General features: G+C 39.9%; 1 protein-coding gene across 1 annotated transcript in view; it reads right to left on the bottom strand.

The window, feature by feature from the left end:
• The window catches only part of LOC307046426 (ALK tyrosine kinase receptor-like), a 514,312-nt gene that overhangs the window by 43,167 nt on the left and 454,332 nt on the right, over nt 1–16,813 (bottom strand). The window contains 4 exon segments of the mRNA XM_079692820.1: nt 2,665–2,772; nt 12,649–12,743; nt 14,170–14,342; nt 16,388–16,491. Coding sequence (XP_079548946.1) covers nt 2,665–2,772; nt 12,649–12,743; nt 14,170–14,342; nt 16,388–16,491 — 480 coding nt within the window.

Below are 16,813 nucleotides of genomic sequence, written 5' to 3' on the forward strand. Positions count from 1 at the left end.
CACCCCCCCCTGCCCCTCTCTTCCAAAAGCAAATGATAAGTCAGCAGTGAGAGGCGGGTGCCACACACTAGGGCAGTGGTGAGAAATGAAAGCTGCCAGAATAGCGGTGAATCAATGAGAGGGAAAGGAAATAAGAAGAAAGAGGAGAAAGAAGGGGAAGTCAGGAAAAAGGAGGAATGAGGAAGAAGTGGGACAACAGACTGAGTGCCAGAAGTCTTGGTGGCGGTAGTCAACTAGCAGGCAGTATTCAGCAGCTTATCAATGGTGGAAATGGGGAACAAATGAATGAAGAAAAAGTGCGAGGCCCAAATATGGTGGCTGAGAGAAAGGAAAGATGGAGGGGGGAGTCAGAAGAGAGTTATGGTGGGGTTAACCATCGAGCGTTTCGGGTAAAAAAGCGATTCTTGTTGGAGTGACAGGTCTGTTGAGTCAAACCCTCATCAGGATTGCGTCCTGCCCTGCAGACGTCAAAGCTTCAGGGGGGGACGTGAAACGCCGGGCGAATGTAAACCGCCCCCGGCTGTCTTTGAAACAGCCAATGTATAACTGCCAGTTCAACTTCTTTCTGGCCCCGGAGTTAATATGTATGATAATCACAAGGGCGAGAGCGCTGTGATCGCACAGTCCCATCTCTCCCCGAGGCTGCACGCTTTTATTGTAACCATACAGAGTATTACCTGTGTAAGCACATTGAAATAGCCTCTTTGTTGCTGCTGCTGCTAGATCCTGCTGGCAAACTCCACAAGAATGAAACACCTTTTATATAATATTGTACTGCGTATGAAATGTTTCCTCAAATGCTTCCTTGCTGCTCCACATAAAAGAACATCCTTGATAGACTGAGGAGCCTGAAGGAGTCACGTCGGTGGCTCCAGTTCAATGCATAACCCTGTAACATTATCAAATCATGTCAGCTGGCTAAACATTAATGTCCGATCATTCACTGTCCTCGTTTGTCCCTCGAGACAAACAGGCGGCTCTGTGCTCCAGACTAAAGAGTGACCCACTTCACGGACATTCAAACAGACAAATCGCTGCACAAACATATGGACCCTAACACAATGAGTCGACTATTGGTGGCTGACCATCACCCCCTCTCTGAGTCAGACACTGTGTGTTCGGGGTGTTTATCAGTGCTTGTTCAGCAGAAGGAATGCTCAATCTGTGGTGCAGTCAGTTATGGGGCTGTCAGGGGGCTCAGGCTTCCAATAGCTCCTCAACCCAGTTAGCATTACACTGCTAAAAGACATGTATCAGAGGTTATAGTCAGTCAAGTTAGTCTTTAATCAATCAGATATTTCTCCTTTTGCTCTATTTAGCTATAAGGGAAATACCACAGGCTTACTGTACAGTCTAGCAGCGCCAATCAAAGTCTAATCCAAAATATGCTATAGCTTCATGTTATTTGGATAACTAAAAAATACATTAAAATGTGTGTGCGGTTTTGGTGTGTCCCCTCTCCTGTAGTGTGCTATAGGTTGTTGTGTGTGTGAATGGTCTGCAAAGGCTAACATCCCAAAGTTTCCTCCAGATGGAGTTTCTCTCCCACACACTCCACCCCCCGCCTGAAACACCTCCATTGGACTTCTTTGTTTACTTCCGCGACACAGTGACATAACTACACAACATTAAAAAGCAGTTTTTGTAAAGCATGTAAACATGTCACAGTAAAGGCACAAAATACTTTATGAAACCTAAAGAATGAGCATAATAGGGACTGCTTAACAATCCACTCCGCCTTGATTGAGGCTTAAGAGGTATATTGGCTGTGTATTCAAGGGCAACTTAACAAACATGTGAACACAGTGTGATGACTAACCATTTTCAAATAGCAAACAGCCTGTGCACCTTACACACATTGATTTGCTTGGCTCTAACAGCATATGAATGTCATAACACCTATTGTGCCTCCTGGGAGAGAAAAGTGCAATTACACTCCTGGAGTGTGGGAGCACTGTCCAGACCAATCATCTATTTAGACTGGAAAACATGTCCTTGAAGTCATTGAAACTGATTTAAAGTTTATATGTATTCAACGATTGCATAACTGCTGTGAACTGCTGTCACATAATGCTTAGAGGAAAAGGATGGCAAACATATTTACAGTGACTAAAGTGGTAGTGGCTGATATTTGAACGTCCAGTCCTAAAGTCTGGGGAACCTCTTGCACTTCAAAGCTACAACCGAAGAAAAATGTCTAGGAGCAAGTTTGATTTGAAAGTATCTCCAACTCATGACTGACAATATAGAAATGGAATCTGTGCTTGTGTCTACCCTTTTGAAGCAGGGAAGTGGGAGTGTGCAAGGTGGAAAATGTCAAGTCTGTGTAAGTGGCTCCGTTGACATTCTCAGGAGACAAATTGGAGGATTTTAGACTTCAAAACTGCCCGTCCTGCTCCATTTAATGCCAAGGAGATCTCTGCAGCTCTCATTCAGATACGGTGCAGACCAGTAGGGGGCACACTTACTTTGCAGCCTGTGTGTGGGGTGCCATGATCGTCACATGTAGAGTAATTATGAATCATTAATGCAAGCATGCACACGTGTGTGATTGAAAGAGAATGTAGAAAAGACAAAAGGAGAAACATATGCATGTGGAGAATATTCTCCATAAATCCATCCGAGCATTACTCACTCACTCAGTTGAACCGTGGTCACACTTACAATCTGTGGTGGGGAAGCTCAAAGGGCTTCGAATGGACGGGGGGGTAGTCTTGTTGGTCCGTAGGAAAGGCAGCATGGTGGAGCTGGTTGGTGGGAACTCACCGTTGGCTGGAAGAGAAATACAATGAATTTATTGATTGGTTGTGCTTTATTCCCCTCATGTGCAGCAAACACTACAGGACACAGTATAAGCACAGTGGCTGCAGACCTCTCAGTGGCACAGAACATGTGGAACAACCAGCAGGGGTCACGCTTTCATATGCACCACCGATGGCTATACAGAGGGAGTGGAATACATAACATGCAACTTCATCTTTACCTGTCTCCATCCCATCATAGGGTAGATGGTTCAGGCAGGGTGTTATGCAGAGAATCTTTAAGCCTCCAACCTCATAGCTTTCCCAGGAAAGAATGTATAAGCTTTCTGGTAGCTCCCCTCCTCAAACTATTCTAAAAGAGTTGCCAGGCAAACCAGCTTTTTTTTTAAAGTAGGGGACAATCACTTAATAATAATAATAATATAATGACTGTTGTGGCGTGGGGAAAAAGACATATCCTTATTTAAAGGTGGAGAAGCAGGAGTTCCCATGGTTGCCCGGGAAAATTGCTGAACAGATGCATTATTTTCTTTGATTGGGTCCATGCACTGCAATCAGTGGTTTAAAAGATTGCACTGAATGCTGTTAAAAGATCTACGGCCACATCTGATCAGGGACTGTAGAGCTACAGGGACAATCAATGCAACCCCGTCAGCTGAACATAACAAAATACTTTTTCCAGTACTTGAGAAAGGACTAAAATGACAAAAATCAATGTCCAACAAGAGTATTACAACCACCTACAGATAGAATACAGAATCTTCAATCCAAATAGTTATTGGCTAACAAAGATACTGTACCCTTTTAACTTGTGCGGATACAATGTGACAACCTGGTCTTCTATTAAAAAGGCCTATTATGCTTTTTAAAGGTTTTCCCTTTCCTGTAGTGTGTTATGTAGGTTTCTGTGCATGTAAATGGTCTGCAAGGGCTACAATCCCAAAGTTCCTCCCACACCCTGAAACGCCTCCATTGTTTACTTATGTAACATAGTGAAATCACTATATCACAACAGAGCCTGCCAGCTAACCAATCAGAGCAGACTGGGCTCTGGTTTCAGACAGAGGGTGAAAAGAGGTGCTGCAGCACAGGCAGTGTGAGAAAGATAAAGAGCTTTTTTAACATTAAAGCATGGAGACATGTCACAGCAGAGACACTACATACAGTAAATCATGGGACTTAATTTACATAGGTAGCTTAAGTGACGTAACAAATACTTATTTTTTAGTGTAGTTTAAATTTAAAACATCATCCATTTGTGTTTTAACTATCACTTTAATCTGAGAGAATACCTTTCCCTTAAACGCGATTGAGAATTCTAATTTGTTGTATAGGAAAATCATTTTTATAAGACTGCTTGAATGCGAAATGTATTTTTTTCCCTCCATGGTAAAGGTTTCACCTTTATTTTAGGAAGCCAGATATGTTCAGTTCAGCTGCTATGAATGTGCCTGAGACTTCACACGACCCTTCTTTGTTTCCAAAGCGAGCCAATGTTCTTTGAAGAGTTTTGTCCAGCATGTTGTTTCTTTGATGTTATATTCTGCAGTGAAAGCCCTCTGTGGCTCCGTTGCAACATGACCCTTGTTGGTTGCTATGAAAGCAGAAGATGTGAGATTATTCTGAAAGTCAGATAAGGTTCAGTGTGGTATATGGATCTGATAAGGCTGCCAGCTCGCAATGCTCTGACATCAGGAAAGGGCAGTGGTTCAGAACTTGACCAACTGCTATTCTGCTAGTCCTGCCTTATGATTAATAACTTTAAGAACAAAGCTGAATATAGTGTATACCACCCAGAGAGGCTTTGCAGCATAGTTAACTATAAAACAATAGGAATCACTGCTGTTTCAGCCCTACCGCCACAATGCTGTTGTCTATCAACACTAATGACGGCCTTTCCTATAGTCATTTCATTGAACACTTTCAGAGTGCTCAGTGTAGATACTTTAGGCAGGCGAAAAAAACATTGAGAGTACTTGATGACCAACATATTTAGCTCTGTTTCTGTTATTCAATTATAATAGAATGTTCAGAGGCAGATTACATGGTTTCAGGGCCTATTTACATTTTAAACGGCATGGGGAAAGGAAAGTGTTCTAGTTATACACAAGCTCGTCCTATAGAGCAGCAGGAAAGCATAGAGTTTGTTTACACTGTGGCAGCGTGATATTCTCTATAGGCCTGTCCTGGAAGGCAACAGCCGCAAAGGATAATTGAAGGTTTTATAATTTATTTTGCTCCACTAAGCCACACAAAGTCTCTAATAAAAAGCTGCAGCTCCAGATAACACCAACAAACCCATTGATGAACAGGTGGTGTTTCTAAACCTTGGAAAAGACTAACATGAGATGAATATGAAGCAAAAATCCAACTTGTCCTAATTGGGATGAGACAAGGAGTTGTCCACATAGTGTCATGTGCCTCCTTGGTGAAAACAAATGATGCCTCCTATCCCCGCCGTCATTCTGGTTTGTCAGGGGACGGACGCGACACTTTTCATCTTTATCTCTGTAATCATTTCACCACAAAAACACTCCCTCCTCTCCTCCCCTGCTCCCCTGTCCCTTTAGGCTGAAGGCTCAGCGTTTATGACAATATGGCTGGGGGCTCCCTCAACAGCTGAAAGGTTCGGAAAACAACTGTGTGGCGGTACTACTTGGTCCGACAAAACAGGCTTTGAATTAGAGCAAACAACTTAACACACATTTTTATTTTGTATGTGCTTGATTTAAAAGTAAAGGTGGGCAGTTTTTACTAAACTTCTTGAGCTGTTGGTTTCTCTCATAGACTGTATATAGGAAGTAGTCACCATCAAATCAACCATTTGGTTTTGACAATGGTATAATAGTCTCACGTTTGGCTGTTGCAGAGTGACACAAGAGGGTGGAGCAATGCAAAAACCAGCAATTACAAAACTGAACATGACATTCTACTGTAAGTGACTAACTTGTAACAAGTGGCTTCTATGAACTGAAAACACACTTTGAGGGTTTGAGTGTGGTTGCAACCTGTCACAAGATTACCCTATCCTAAAACAAATGCTGCATCATACACTTATTTTGAAAATGATTACTAAGGGTAATATACTGTATCAAAAGAGATATTTGATAGTTTTTTCATAGACTTCTATGGAATTAGACATCTTTTTGCAACCAGATGAGACCCCGCCCCGAAGAAAAAATTCTGGCCATGAGAAAGAATGCAAGTTTCAGGCACTTCCGCATTAGCATTTTTCAGAAGTGGAGATTGTTGCCTGGTCTCTATTGTGGCTTGCTCTGAGTAGAGAAATCTTGTAATTTTGTACTCGAGGCTTAAAAAAACCTCAACACTGCTTACCAAAAATCTGCCAGCTAGAAAATCAATAGCTCATTCCTTAGCCCTGTAATCCTCGTCTTAGTCTCCACTGCTTGGTGGCTTTGATACAGATAGAGTTTACTTGCAGATTTGATGGATCTCATTCAGCACACGAATGACCACAATGTGTTTGATTGCTTTCTACACAACACTGTCGCTCTGTAAGTAAGACCCTTAGATGTGTTTTGTTTACACAACAAGTTAAGCAACTTTTTATATCTTCAGCAAAGTTGCTGATAAGACTGCATTGTTATTCTGAGCATGGGGAAACGCGCTACGGCAAGGCTTTGGAACAGACAGAGCAGGAAAACACAGCATTGGTATGCTGCTGCAGGAGGACTCAGCAGGTCCACCACAGAGCAGCGTGAACCAGAGGGCAGGGCAGCAGCCGGCGTGGCTGTCACTGTTCATTAGCAGGGCGCCGTAAGCTGCCTGAAGCCCACCAGAGGCCAGCAACAGGAGGGGGGACCTCATTTCCACCCAGCCACAATCCTAAAATATCATGAGATTGCAAAAGCTCTGAGAGAAAAATATCCACACTTCAGACGTATCACCGTCACAGTCAGTATTATTCCCTAACGGATACTGCTGCTTTATATCATAGAAAATGTACTGTCACATGCAAGAAAATATCAACAACACTTTGCATAATGCATTATAAACACTTTAAATATGTAATGATTATTGTAACAAAGCATTATGAATACTTAGTGATTATACTTAAGCAATAGCTCACGACAGGACGTGGCATATGCTCATTATATCACAGCTAAGGGGCGTGGTTCGGTCAGACGCGAAGCATGCAGTTTGCTTTTAGGGCCAACTGTATACAGTTAAATCGACCGGACTTCTTTCTGCAGATGTGAGTGTCCTTAACAACGGTCAATAAGTCCTTGCTGCACAACTATCCCTAACATGTTTCCATCTTAAGCTTTGTTAGCTAGTTAGTTTCGTAACGGACGTAATGTAAGAGTTGTAACGGTTGTAGCTTTTCTCAGATGCAGAGGGATACTGACTTGTTGTGAAAAGTAACTACAATTCTACCCGTGATATACACTCATTATATCACGGCTAAGAACCAATCAGATTGCTTGATTTGACTTGTCCGTTTTATAAATCTAATTATACAGTGTCTTACATGTATGTTAAATATGCATTATAGACATGTACTTTTTACAAGTGTTTTCAAAACATCTCTTGGATTCCTAATCTGTTAACATACATTAACAGCTTTTACAGTATCTAGAATCTAAATATTAAGGTAAACTTGTACAGACAACATTGACTGCTTTTAATTAGCCCCACGAAGTAATCACTGTCAATTCACGGGGGAATGTAGAGCATCTGTAATTACTGGTCCGTGCTGTGTCTACATGTTTCTCAACATCCACAAGTGCAGGTGATAATTAGAGAAACAAATACAATTCACTAATCCCTCGTTGTTTTACACAAGCTACCGCAAAAGAAAACACGGACGCAACAACCAACCAACCAAGCTATTGGCACATAATTGGAAGAAAACAACAACTGGAAATTCCATTGTAAATAGATAAAGCGCTTTTGGTACGTTTGAAAAAACACATTCATTTTTCAATGACAAAATCTAACACTGGTGAGGAGCGTTGCATTGACAATCCTGTGAGGTCAAAGACAAGCTACCGAGGGGACACATTCACAGTGTGATGTTGGGTTAAAGAAACATCACAAGAAAGAAAGAAGGAAAGGTAATAGATGTGACGGCACAGTACACAGACTGAAGGCAAGGCAAGTTTATTTATATAGCACCTTTCAACACAAAAATGAAAGACATTAAGAAATATATTATAAAATGATATCTAGATACACTCATTCAAAAGCAAAGATAAAAAGTAAAGATAATAAAAGTTACAGTGCAGTTTAAGAAATGAATATATCAATTAAAAGCAGCGGCAAAAAGAAAAGTCTTCAGCCTGGATTTAAAAGTAGTAAGAGTTGCAGCGGACCTGCAGGTTTCTGGGAGTTTGTTCCAGATATGTGGAGCATAATAACTGAACGCTGCTTTAGGAAGGATGAACTCCTTAATAATAATAATAATAATAATAATAATAATAATAATAATAACACAATATACCAATTTACTGAAGCTGGATAAGATAAAAGATAAAACCAGGTCCAACACCTGAAGGGCAATGGATGCATCATCAAACACACGTAATACTTGCCAAACTATACATCACACTCTAGCCAAGGGAAGTGAAGGATAAAGGCCATGGCTGGCTGGTCCTCTGCATAATGTGTTCACAGTATGTTTTCCTACTGAAATATTACAGGGATGCGTCATAATGCTTAAGCATCCATCATGCTGATCACTCACTGTGATCACTTTTGGGAAAGACGGCTTTTTCTTAGCTTCCGCATATCCGCAGGTCTGATTGATAGGTGACAAAAGTGGCTGTTTCGCATGTGGCTGTGGGAAATGGATACCTGGCCTAGATTAAGAACTCGCCATCTGGATAGTGAGTGAAGCGGGGATGGATGATCTTCCAGCGCTGCCGTAGCAGTGCCGCTGCCACTCAGGAAAGGACATAAAACACAAATTGATGTGCAAATATCTCCTGGAAAATGTCACCTCTTTAAATAAAGAGGATGTGAGCCAATAAGCCTGGAACGGTGTGATCTGCTTCAGCCTAGAACAGCAGTATTACTCACATCACATTCAGCTGATGAATTCATGTTATCTGATTGAAATGTACTGTGAGGGCAAATGGGTTGAGATTATATCTGTGGCGGATGTATACATTCGTCAAAAACATCATCTTAAGGTGAACACATAGTAGACGATGTGTTCCAGTACCATTTTCCAGGTGTGAGTGTGTGCACTCATCTGAATACCAACTGCTATCTCAACAATGTATTTTGATATAATTAATTTAGTTTAAACCTTTTATCATTGTTTTAAAATCCGCCTCCAGGCACCTTTTAAAGATTATTAGAATCATCTGCTATGACATTTTGTTTAACACGGGTTTACCACAAAAATAGTAAGCAAAATATATATTTTGAAAAGGGCTACAGGCACATGTGCTGTTTATTGCTTCATGAAACATTCTGAATCTGGCTTCTCCCCACCCTCTACTCACGCTTGGTTGTAATGTGGCATCAATGGCAAAGAAGAGCTGCTACATGAGAGAGGTGTATTTTCACCATTAAAAGTGAGGTTCCTGACTCACATAAGGAGTCAGTTGTGCACCAAAATCAGCGGCTAGCAAACTTTGTTATATTTGCTAGCTTAATAGCTTGTTGTTACACTCTAAAAAACGAATTGAGGCGACCTTTCACCTCCACTTAATTAAATGCATGGTTGCAAGATAAAAATGTGAGTTGATTGATTTAGATAAACATTTTGAGTTGCAAACATTCATTTATAAGTTGTGTTGACGTAATAATGTTGGTAATTACATCAACTTAATATTGTGTGTAATTTGAACTCTGATTTCTGCGTTAATTGACTTAAAACTAAATTCGATGTTTATTGAGTTAAGACAACTTCTAATGAAATTGTCTTAAAGCAACAAAGTTATTTGAGTTAGGGGAGAAAGCTTTTCCTCTACAATCAGAGTTGTTTTTAATTACCACTTACTTAATAATTGGTAGCATAAACACAAGTTTTGAAGTTGATTACTCAAAAGATTAAGTTGTTCCAACTTGTTTTACCGTATGATTTAAAAGGAATTTTAAGTTGTATCTGCTGAATTACCATCATTGTGAACACACATTTTTAAGTTGACAACCATTTATAAATTAAGTTGCTCCAAATATATTGTATTCAATAGTTTTTTTCTTAGCTTTTTTATGTTTTTGCCTTTAAACAAAGAAATTAATGGATTCCACAACAAAAATATTAGGCATTTCACTTTTTATTTTGAAATGCAGTTGTTTATTTCAACACATGATGTTTCAATCAGGAGAGACTTCATTTAGTTTGAACATTTATTGACACATGCCATATGATAAGGTGCATGAACACCTGAAATCACAGCTGACTGCAGGACAGAGGAGAACCATTTTATAGTTTGGCTGCAGCACGTTGATTGGCTGCTGGAGAATGAGGTGATACGTAATAGGTTAAAGAGAACGCCTGTGATGAGCTGATTATATGCAGCTACGGAGAGATATATACACCCAGTATTCCTGAAAGAACTTGCGCTGAGCTTCATTTAAATCTTGGAAAAAAAGATAAATAACACAAATGTAAATTGCCCCACAAATAATAAATAAACACATTAGCCATATTACCATGGGAAATGGGGACACAGCAAATACATGCTGCCATCACAACGAAGTTAGAGGCCTTTGCATATTTAAAACCAGTGCCAAATATGTAAAATCTGTGAAGTTTTTTCAAACTACAGAAACAAACTCTCAATGGCCACCAATCTGCAGATCACACACATCAATTTTACAAAAGATGTAACAAAGATGTTTACACTGCCGGCAGTCATTATTTCAAACAGTATGAACACATTTAACGCAGAATGCTTGCTCATTCATTTGTTTCCCTCGACCACGATGGTTGCCATCGTATGGTCAGATCCTGGGGTGGACCGGTCACTGATGAAGGCGATATTCATGTCCTTTTGAAGCACATTAAATAATAGCTTAGCGCATAAGAGATAAGGAATTAGGTAATTGCATACTTTTTAAACTGTCACTCTTAGCAAATTCAGAGCCATTATTACCAGCTGCTAAAGCAACGCTGGTATTGTTTTCACCTATTGAGTCTGCATGTGCGTGTTGTCATGGCAATGTGGTCCTGAAGACACACAGAGGTGGTTTTGAGTACTTTGCCTAGCGTTTAAATGCATGTGGGCAGATTTTGTCAATCCCAACCGTGCAAGTTTTAGTGTATCTTCTCATCTTTTTTGCAGGTTCCATACAATATCTGAACTGGTTAAGAAGAGCAGAAGCCACTTTTCAAATTTTACAAAATCCTTTTCCAATGCCATTGCTGTCAACACCTATCCATGCTGAACGTTGCTGAGATTAGAGACTATTATGAGACTATTATTGATTGGGGTGTGGCCAAAAGTGCAATATGCTTCAAAATGTAACTGACAGAGCAGTGCTTTTGTCCTGTGTTTTTACACTGTGCCCATGAATTTTATTTTATTTCAAGATTTTTAATTACGTCGCTAAACTCCTTGAAAAGGTCCTCTTCCTTTTCTCCAAGGTACACGACAAGGCAGCGGATGGCTATAGTTCTAAAAAAGAGAAATTACCTAAATTAATATATTCTGAATGGATGACTGCCAACAACTTGCATTTCAATGACCACTCTAAATAACGATCCTACCTCAAGAAGCATGTCCTTGATCTGTTTCACCAAGATTCATTTTTAATAAAAAGCGATATCACAATAGTAACCAAAGTATTTTTACTCTCACAGTAGCCTCTACTACTTTGTATCCTCTCACAGAACTATTCACAATTCAAAGGCTGCTAATTTTGGTCAAACAGTTTTTGGTTTTCATGTCGAGATATGTCGGCATATTAAAAATGTTAAGAATGTGTGACATACCAAATCGAGCTGGCCCAGGGTAACCTTTATTAATCTGAGATAATAAGTAGGTGCACAAACATCTCTCGTTATTAAAAGAGACATTTGAAAAACCTCTCTGGTGTCAAACTTCGCATACATACAAGTCAGTGATGTCAGTGTCGGACAATTTCAGATTTATAATCCAACCATCTATTTCAGAGGGTGACCCCATGCCCGGGCTTCTTGAGTTGAATCCTTGGCCAGTCAGTTTACCTATGTTTCATTTTACCAAAGTTCTCATGGTCAGAACTTTATTCACGTACAGATGCTAAAACATTACTATTCCAGGCGCAGCTTAAAACCTTCTAACCTTTCATTCTTCTGATGCCAGACATGGCTGTCATCCTACTCCTGTTTTTATACTGATACACCATCTCAATTATAACACAAACATATCCGTAAAGGTGATGTGAGGCTTAACCTTTATATGGCTGCAGTACAAAATTGAAACATAAGCCCTTATCAATCAGCATGCTACATGATAGCAGATTTGAACTGTTGTGACATTTAATTTATCTCATTATCAGAGGGATGTATCTTCATGCAAAACTGCAGAACATTTAATAAAGGTATTATTTCGTAGCAGACTTACTAGAATTTAAATTGTAATAGTTTAAACTGTGTATTGTAAAGAAATGTTGTAGTACTGTATTATAGCTATGTCAAGGGAATTGAAAGGATAAGTGAGGCCTTGATAAAAAGTGTACAAAACAGTTGCTATGTAAACATAAGCATAGGGCAGACCTGAATTGACTATTATTTGAATAGCTGTCGTTGAATTTAATTTTTTCATAAGTATATCTAAAGTCCATTAAAAGGGTAAACATTTTTCAAAGGCTACCCGCTCCCCATGTTGTGCCTGTGATGGTCAATCAATCAGACAAATAATACCATTAATTCAACCCTTGTCTGATGAAGTAATAGTGACAAAAGAAAGATTTTGAATGTACTCACATGCCAGGAAGCAGTCCATACTGAAAGAGATGTTGTCAATAGAAACGGCTGAACCCGATCCAGGTCCATCTTCTGTGCTGAATTGCATCCAAAACCTACAGAAGGACAGAGCGGTTTATACTTCCTCACAAGCTTTGAGATTATGGAAAGCTTCAAACGTAAAGGATGTGAAGAACAATGAAAGTTCTTTAGGAAAATGTCTTTGTGCTTTGGCTTTGGAGGGTATGCATTGTATGCCTTATGACAGCTCACTGTATATTCAGCCGAGACAGAGGAAATTGAGTCCTATTGGGATGGAACTCTTTTTATGTTGGAAAATGAAATGCTTTCATGCATATAATTATGTAGACAGGCATGACATCACTTATGCTGCCTAAACCTTTAAAGAAATCTTTTAAAATGTCGGTTTTTGGATTCTTCTTGCTGGTCCTCTTCGATAAGATGATTGATACCATTCTCAAGTCCTCAAGGTAAATATGTAGCCAGCTGTTGGTTAGCTTAGCATATACTCTGAAACCCCTCTAAAGCTCACTCATTAATTTTATTTAATTAGCTACACAAAAAACGAAAGTGAAAAAAACACAGTTGCCGCCTTTCTCTTGTCTTAGTGCTAAGCTAAGCTAACTTGCTTCTGAATCCAGCATCATATTTAGCGTACAGACATGAGAATAGTGTCAATCTTCTCAATTACCTCTCAGACCATAACGAGAATAAACATATTCCTTTAAATTATAAAGTACTTTATCTGTTATGTTGCTTGAATGTGATGGTATGCTACAGTATACACCCATTCTTACTGTCAAACCAAAGCAGTCTGTCGTGTCCTGACTTTTATCTGCACTTCAGGCTGTATTTCTGATTCTATTTAAGCTCTACAAAGGTCAGTGCGCAAAGATTGGCAGGTTCACCTCGTGGATACGGACATGACATTCTAATTAAGAGCCCAGGCACAGCTGACTACATAACCCAGAGATAAAAAAAAAAAGGTATCACTCTCAGGGGAGCAGGATTATCCAAGCTCCAATGGCAAAGAAACCAACAGTGAGGCACAAAGAGATGAAATGCCTTATTTGGGGTTTCTCTTTCTCCTAGCTTATTTGGTTTTAATTTCCCCTTTTTTTGAGGGGAAATCAGGGCCATCTCTAATTGGAAGGCAAGTAGTGTGTATAGAGCCTATTGTATTGATTTGGACTCCCTGAATCACAGACAAGTTGAATAAAAAAGAGGGCTGCATTTTGTTCAGTCCCTATGGGATTCATTAATTCTGCTGAGGTGAGAGGCAATGTTCCAGGAAAATGGAATGTAAATGTTGGAATCTGCATTTAGGAGAGGCGATAAGAAGAAGAATAGCTACTTGGTTCTGTTTCTTAAGGATTTCTTGTGGGAGCTCTTAATTAGTTGTGTGAGGAGGTCTGTTGGAGTGAGAGCTAAACCACTCGTTGGCTCTTAAACACCTTATAGTGGTGCTTTAAAGCATTCGGACAGTCGTGCTGGATATAATGCTGTTGAAACACGTCGTACCAGTCTGCAAGCCCGTAAAGGGGCAGTATGATGAGTTTCCAGCCCTTCTCAGATTTGGGCTCGCTGGCTGAACGCCACAGTCTGCGCTGCTCTTCAGGGCCTGTACTGTTTTCAGCGATCCACAGCGACAGCGACCCCCTCTGTGAGCCCCCAGAACACAGCCAGAATCTCATCTGTGGAAGCAAGGCAGAATTTCAAATGAGCAATGCAGTTACATTTATGAATGAAATATGTAGTCAAAGTAATCATAAATCCAGAGTGTTGATTTTTAAAAGGTACACTCTGAGAAGTAAAGACAGCACATTCAACAACCCTAACTGCATTTACAAATGTTTTACACAAGTGCATTATGTGAGCTCAATCAGAAAAAGCCATCTGTTATTTTCTAATTATTCCAAGATTAATAAAATTCAACCAGGATCATGATTTGGTATCATTTTGCTGTCTATGCTGCTCCTGCATGCTTAAGCACAAATACATCTCATTTTTTTTTATTCCAGGAGGGATACGGAAAGCGTAAAGCAGATTCAAGTTAGACAACACAAACAGGGCTCAATAAAATAGTAAAAGGAAGTCTGAATCTAAAGCTCGCTAACAAGCATGGGATGTGGCCATGTCCCTGCGCAGCATTTCGGCGGCGTCAAGAACATAAATCTTGCAGGTTGTCGTTTCCCTTATCGTCAACCGTTGGACCACATGGTGACCGTTTAAACGACAAGATTACAGGAACTGCACAGAGCACACCGGGCGCCAGATGAAAGAGAAGATGGTCTGTAGCTAATACCCAACACTGATATCCTCTACGCAGTTGTCCAAAAGCAGACAGGCTAGATTTAACAGCAGCGGTTCAGTGTAGAGAAAAGGATTTAGAGTGTTAATCTGGAATCATGGCTAATCTTTGGCTTTGCACCAGGAAGCTGCGATGGTGTACCACTGCCTCCACACATATCAGGCAACTTTAATTCACAGAAGGAAGGCGTACATTTCTACTCCTACATTTGTATTATTTTCTACTTCTGTTTTATGCCTCTCTGTCTTCTCTGCAGCCAGTGTGTTTCCCTTGTCGAGACTAACTTTATTTACCCTCAGTCTCTATTATCATCTTCATTTCTGACCTCTAGACCTTCCTGTTTCCTGTGCAGTTCCTTCCCTTCTGTGTCTGCTTCTGTCTCCCCATTTGCTCTCTACATCAACTGTGAATGTGCAAAGTACACATGCAGAAGGCCAAAGGTTGCTTTGCAATGTTAAAATGAATAACATATATTTAAATGAAAGATAGAGCAGCATCAATTTAATATGTCAAGAACAGAACCACCCTCAGAGACCTGCCCCGGGAGCTACATGATGTGAATTATGCATGATTTGTAATATTTTTTACAGCGAGGTCAGCAGATACAAATGTGTGATTGACGAGGTCAACCTCTGTCTCTCCGGAAATGCAGATGGTACAGTGTAACCCTGCTGTCGGAACACATTACTGTTTGAGCTGTTACTGAAGGCAATGAACATATCACACTATTCAGAGATTCATTATATGTTCTACTCCTACAGAAACAGAGAACCAGGGATGCAAACTCATCAGGTATAAAAAAGATGAAAAGGATTTTCCAAAGATCCCAATAACCCTCTGATCATTTACCCAATTTATATCCAATTTATTCTTAGTTTTTTGTCCTTTCATCATATCAAATGCTGAATTTAGCAGCTTACACTTTTGGATTTTGGTTGTAGTTCCTCGTAATCTGATTGATAGCTGCAGGTGATTTACCTATGATAATACGTTATGGTTCAAGTGACTGTTCATTTTCGAGTGGAAGTTATAATGACTTAAACTTTGTAGTAATTGGCAGAAAAAGAGTATGTGAATGATCTGCATTCTTTTTGCCATGTTTTGTACATTTGATTCAAATTGCTGTTTTCCCCCCCTCTAGTTCTTCCGTAGCCCTGCTGAAAAGACAGACAAACAGAGAGACAGACCAAAATAAAAGTATTGAGCTTTCTGGTAGTGGTCAAAAAGACTGTTCTGGATTGTAGCATTGACTGTGTGGAATCCAGGGTGCTAATAATCAGAGGGAAAAATATGGCACGTTATCATTTAAAAATATGCATGTGTGTAGCGTGAGTAAAGATAGCTTGACACACTTAGCAACAGTTACTAGGTGGGGGGTGGGGGTCTTTGTATGTAATGAAGATTCAGTCTACTCTGTACTATGCTCACCGTGCATCGAGAGTTTCTGAGAGGAGGGGGGAAGAGAGGGCTCCTCAGTACTGCTGAGCTGCGCTGGCCTTTGGACTGGCCTCCTTCCACACTAAATGCAGCACCTTTAATACACACATTAAACACGCAGAAGAAGAAACACTGCGTCAGAATAAACAATAGTATATATAAAACATCCATATATAAAAAAGCATCGATTATCTGTGTATATGGGTAGGAAATGAAGAATGAATATATTTTGTGGAATTTTTTTTGAATGAGTACATTTCATAAAGTTAAAACCAATGTATACCAATATTGGCCGATGATGGGATCCCTTGATCACAGTTTTCTGAGATGTGTCGGGGCCTTGGTCACACTCATTTCCTGATCTTTGTTTGTATCATAATGTATGTATGTTTGTAGTCATGACACATAGATGCTTTA

Source organism: Notothenia rossii (assembly GCF_949606895.1).
Source record: "Notothenia rossii genome assembly, chromosome: 7".
Lineage (NCBI taxonomy): Eukaryota > Metazoa > Chordata > Actinopteri > Perciformes > Nototheniidae > Notothenia > Notothenia rossii.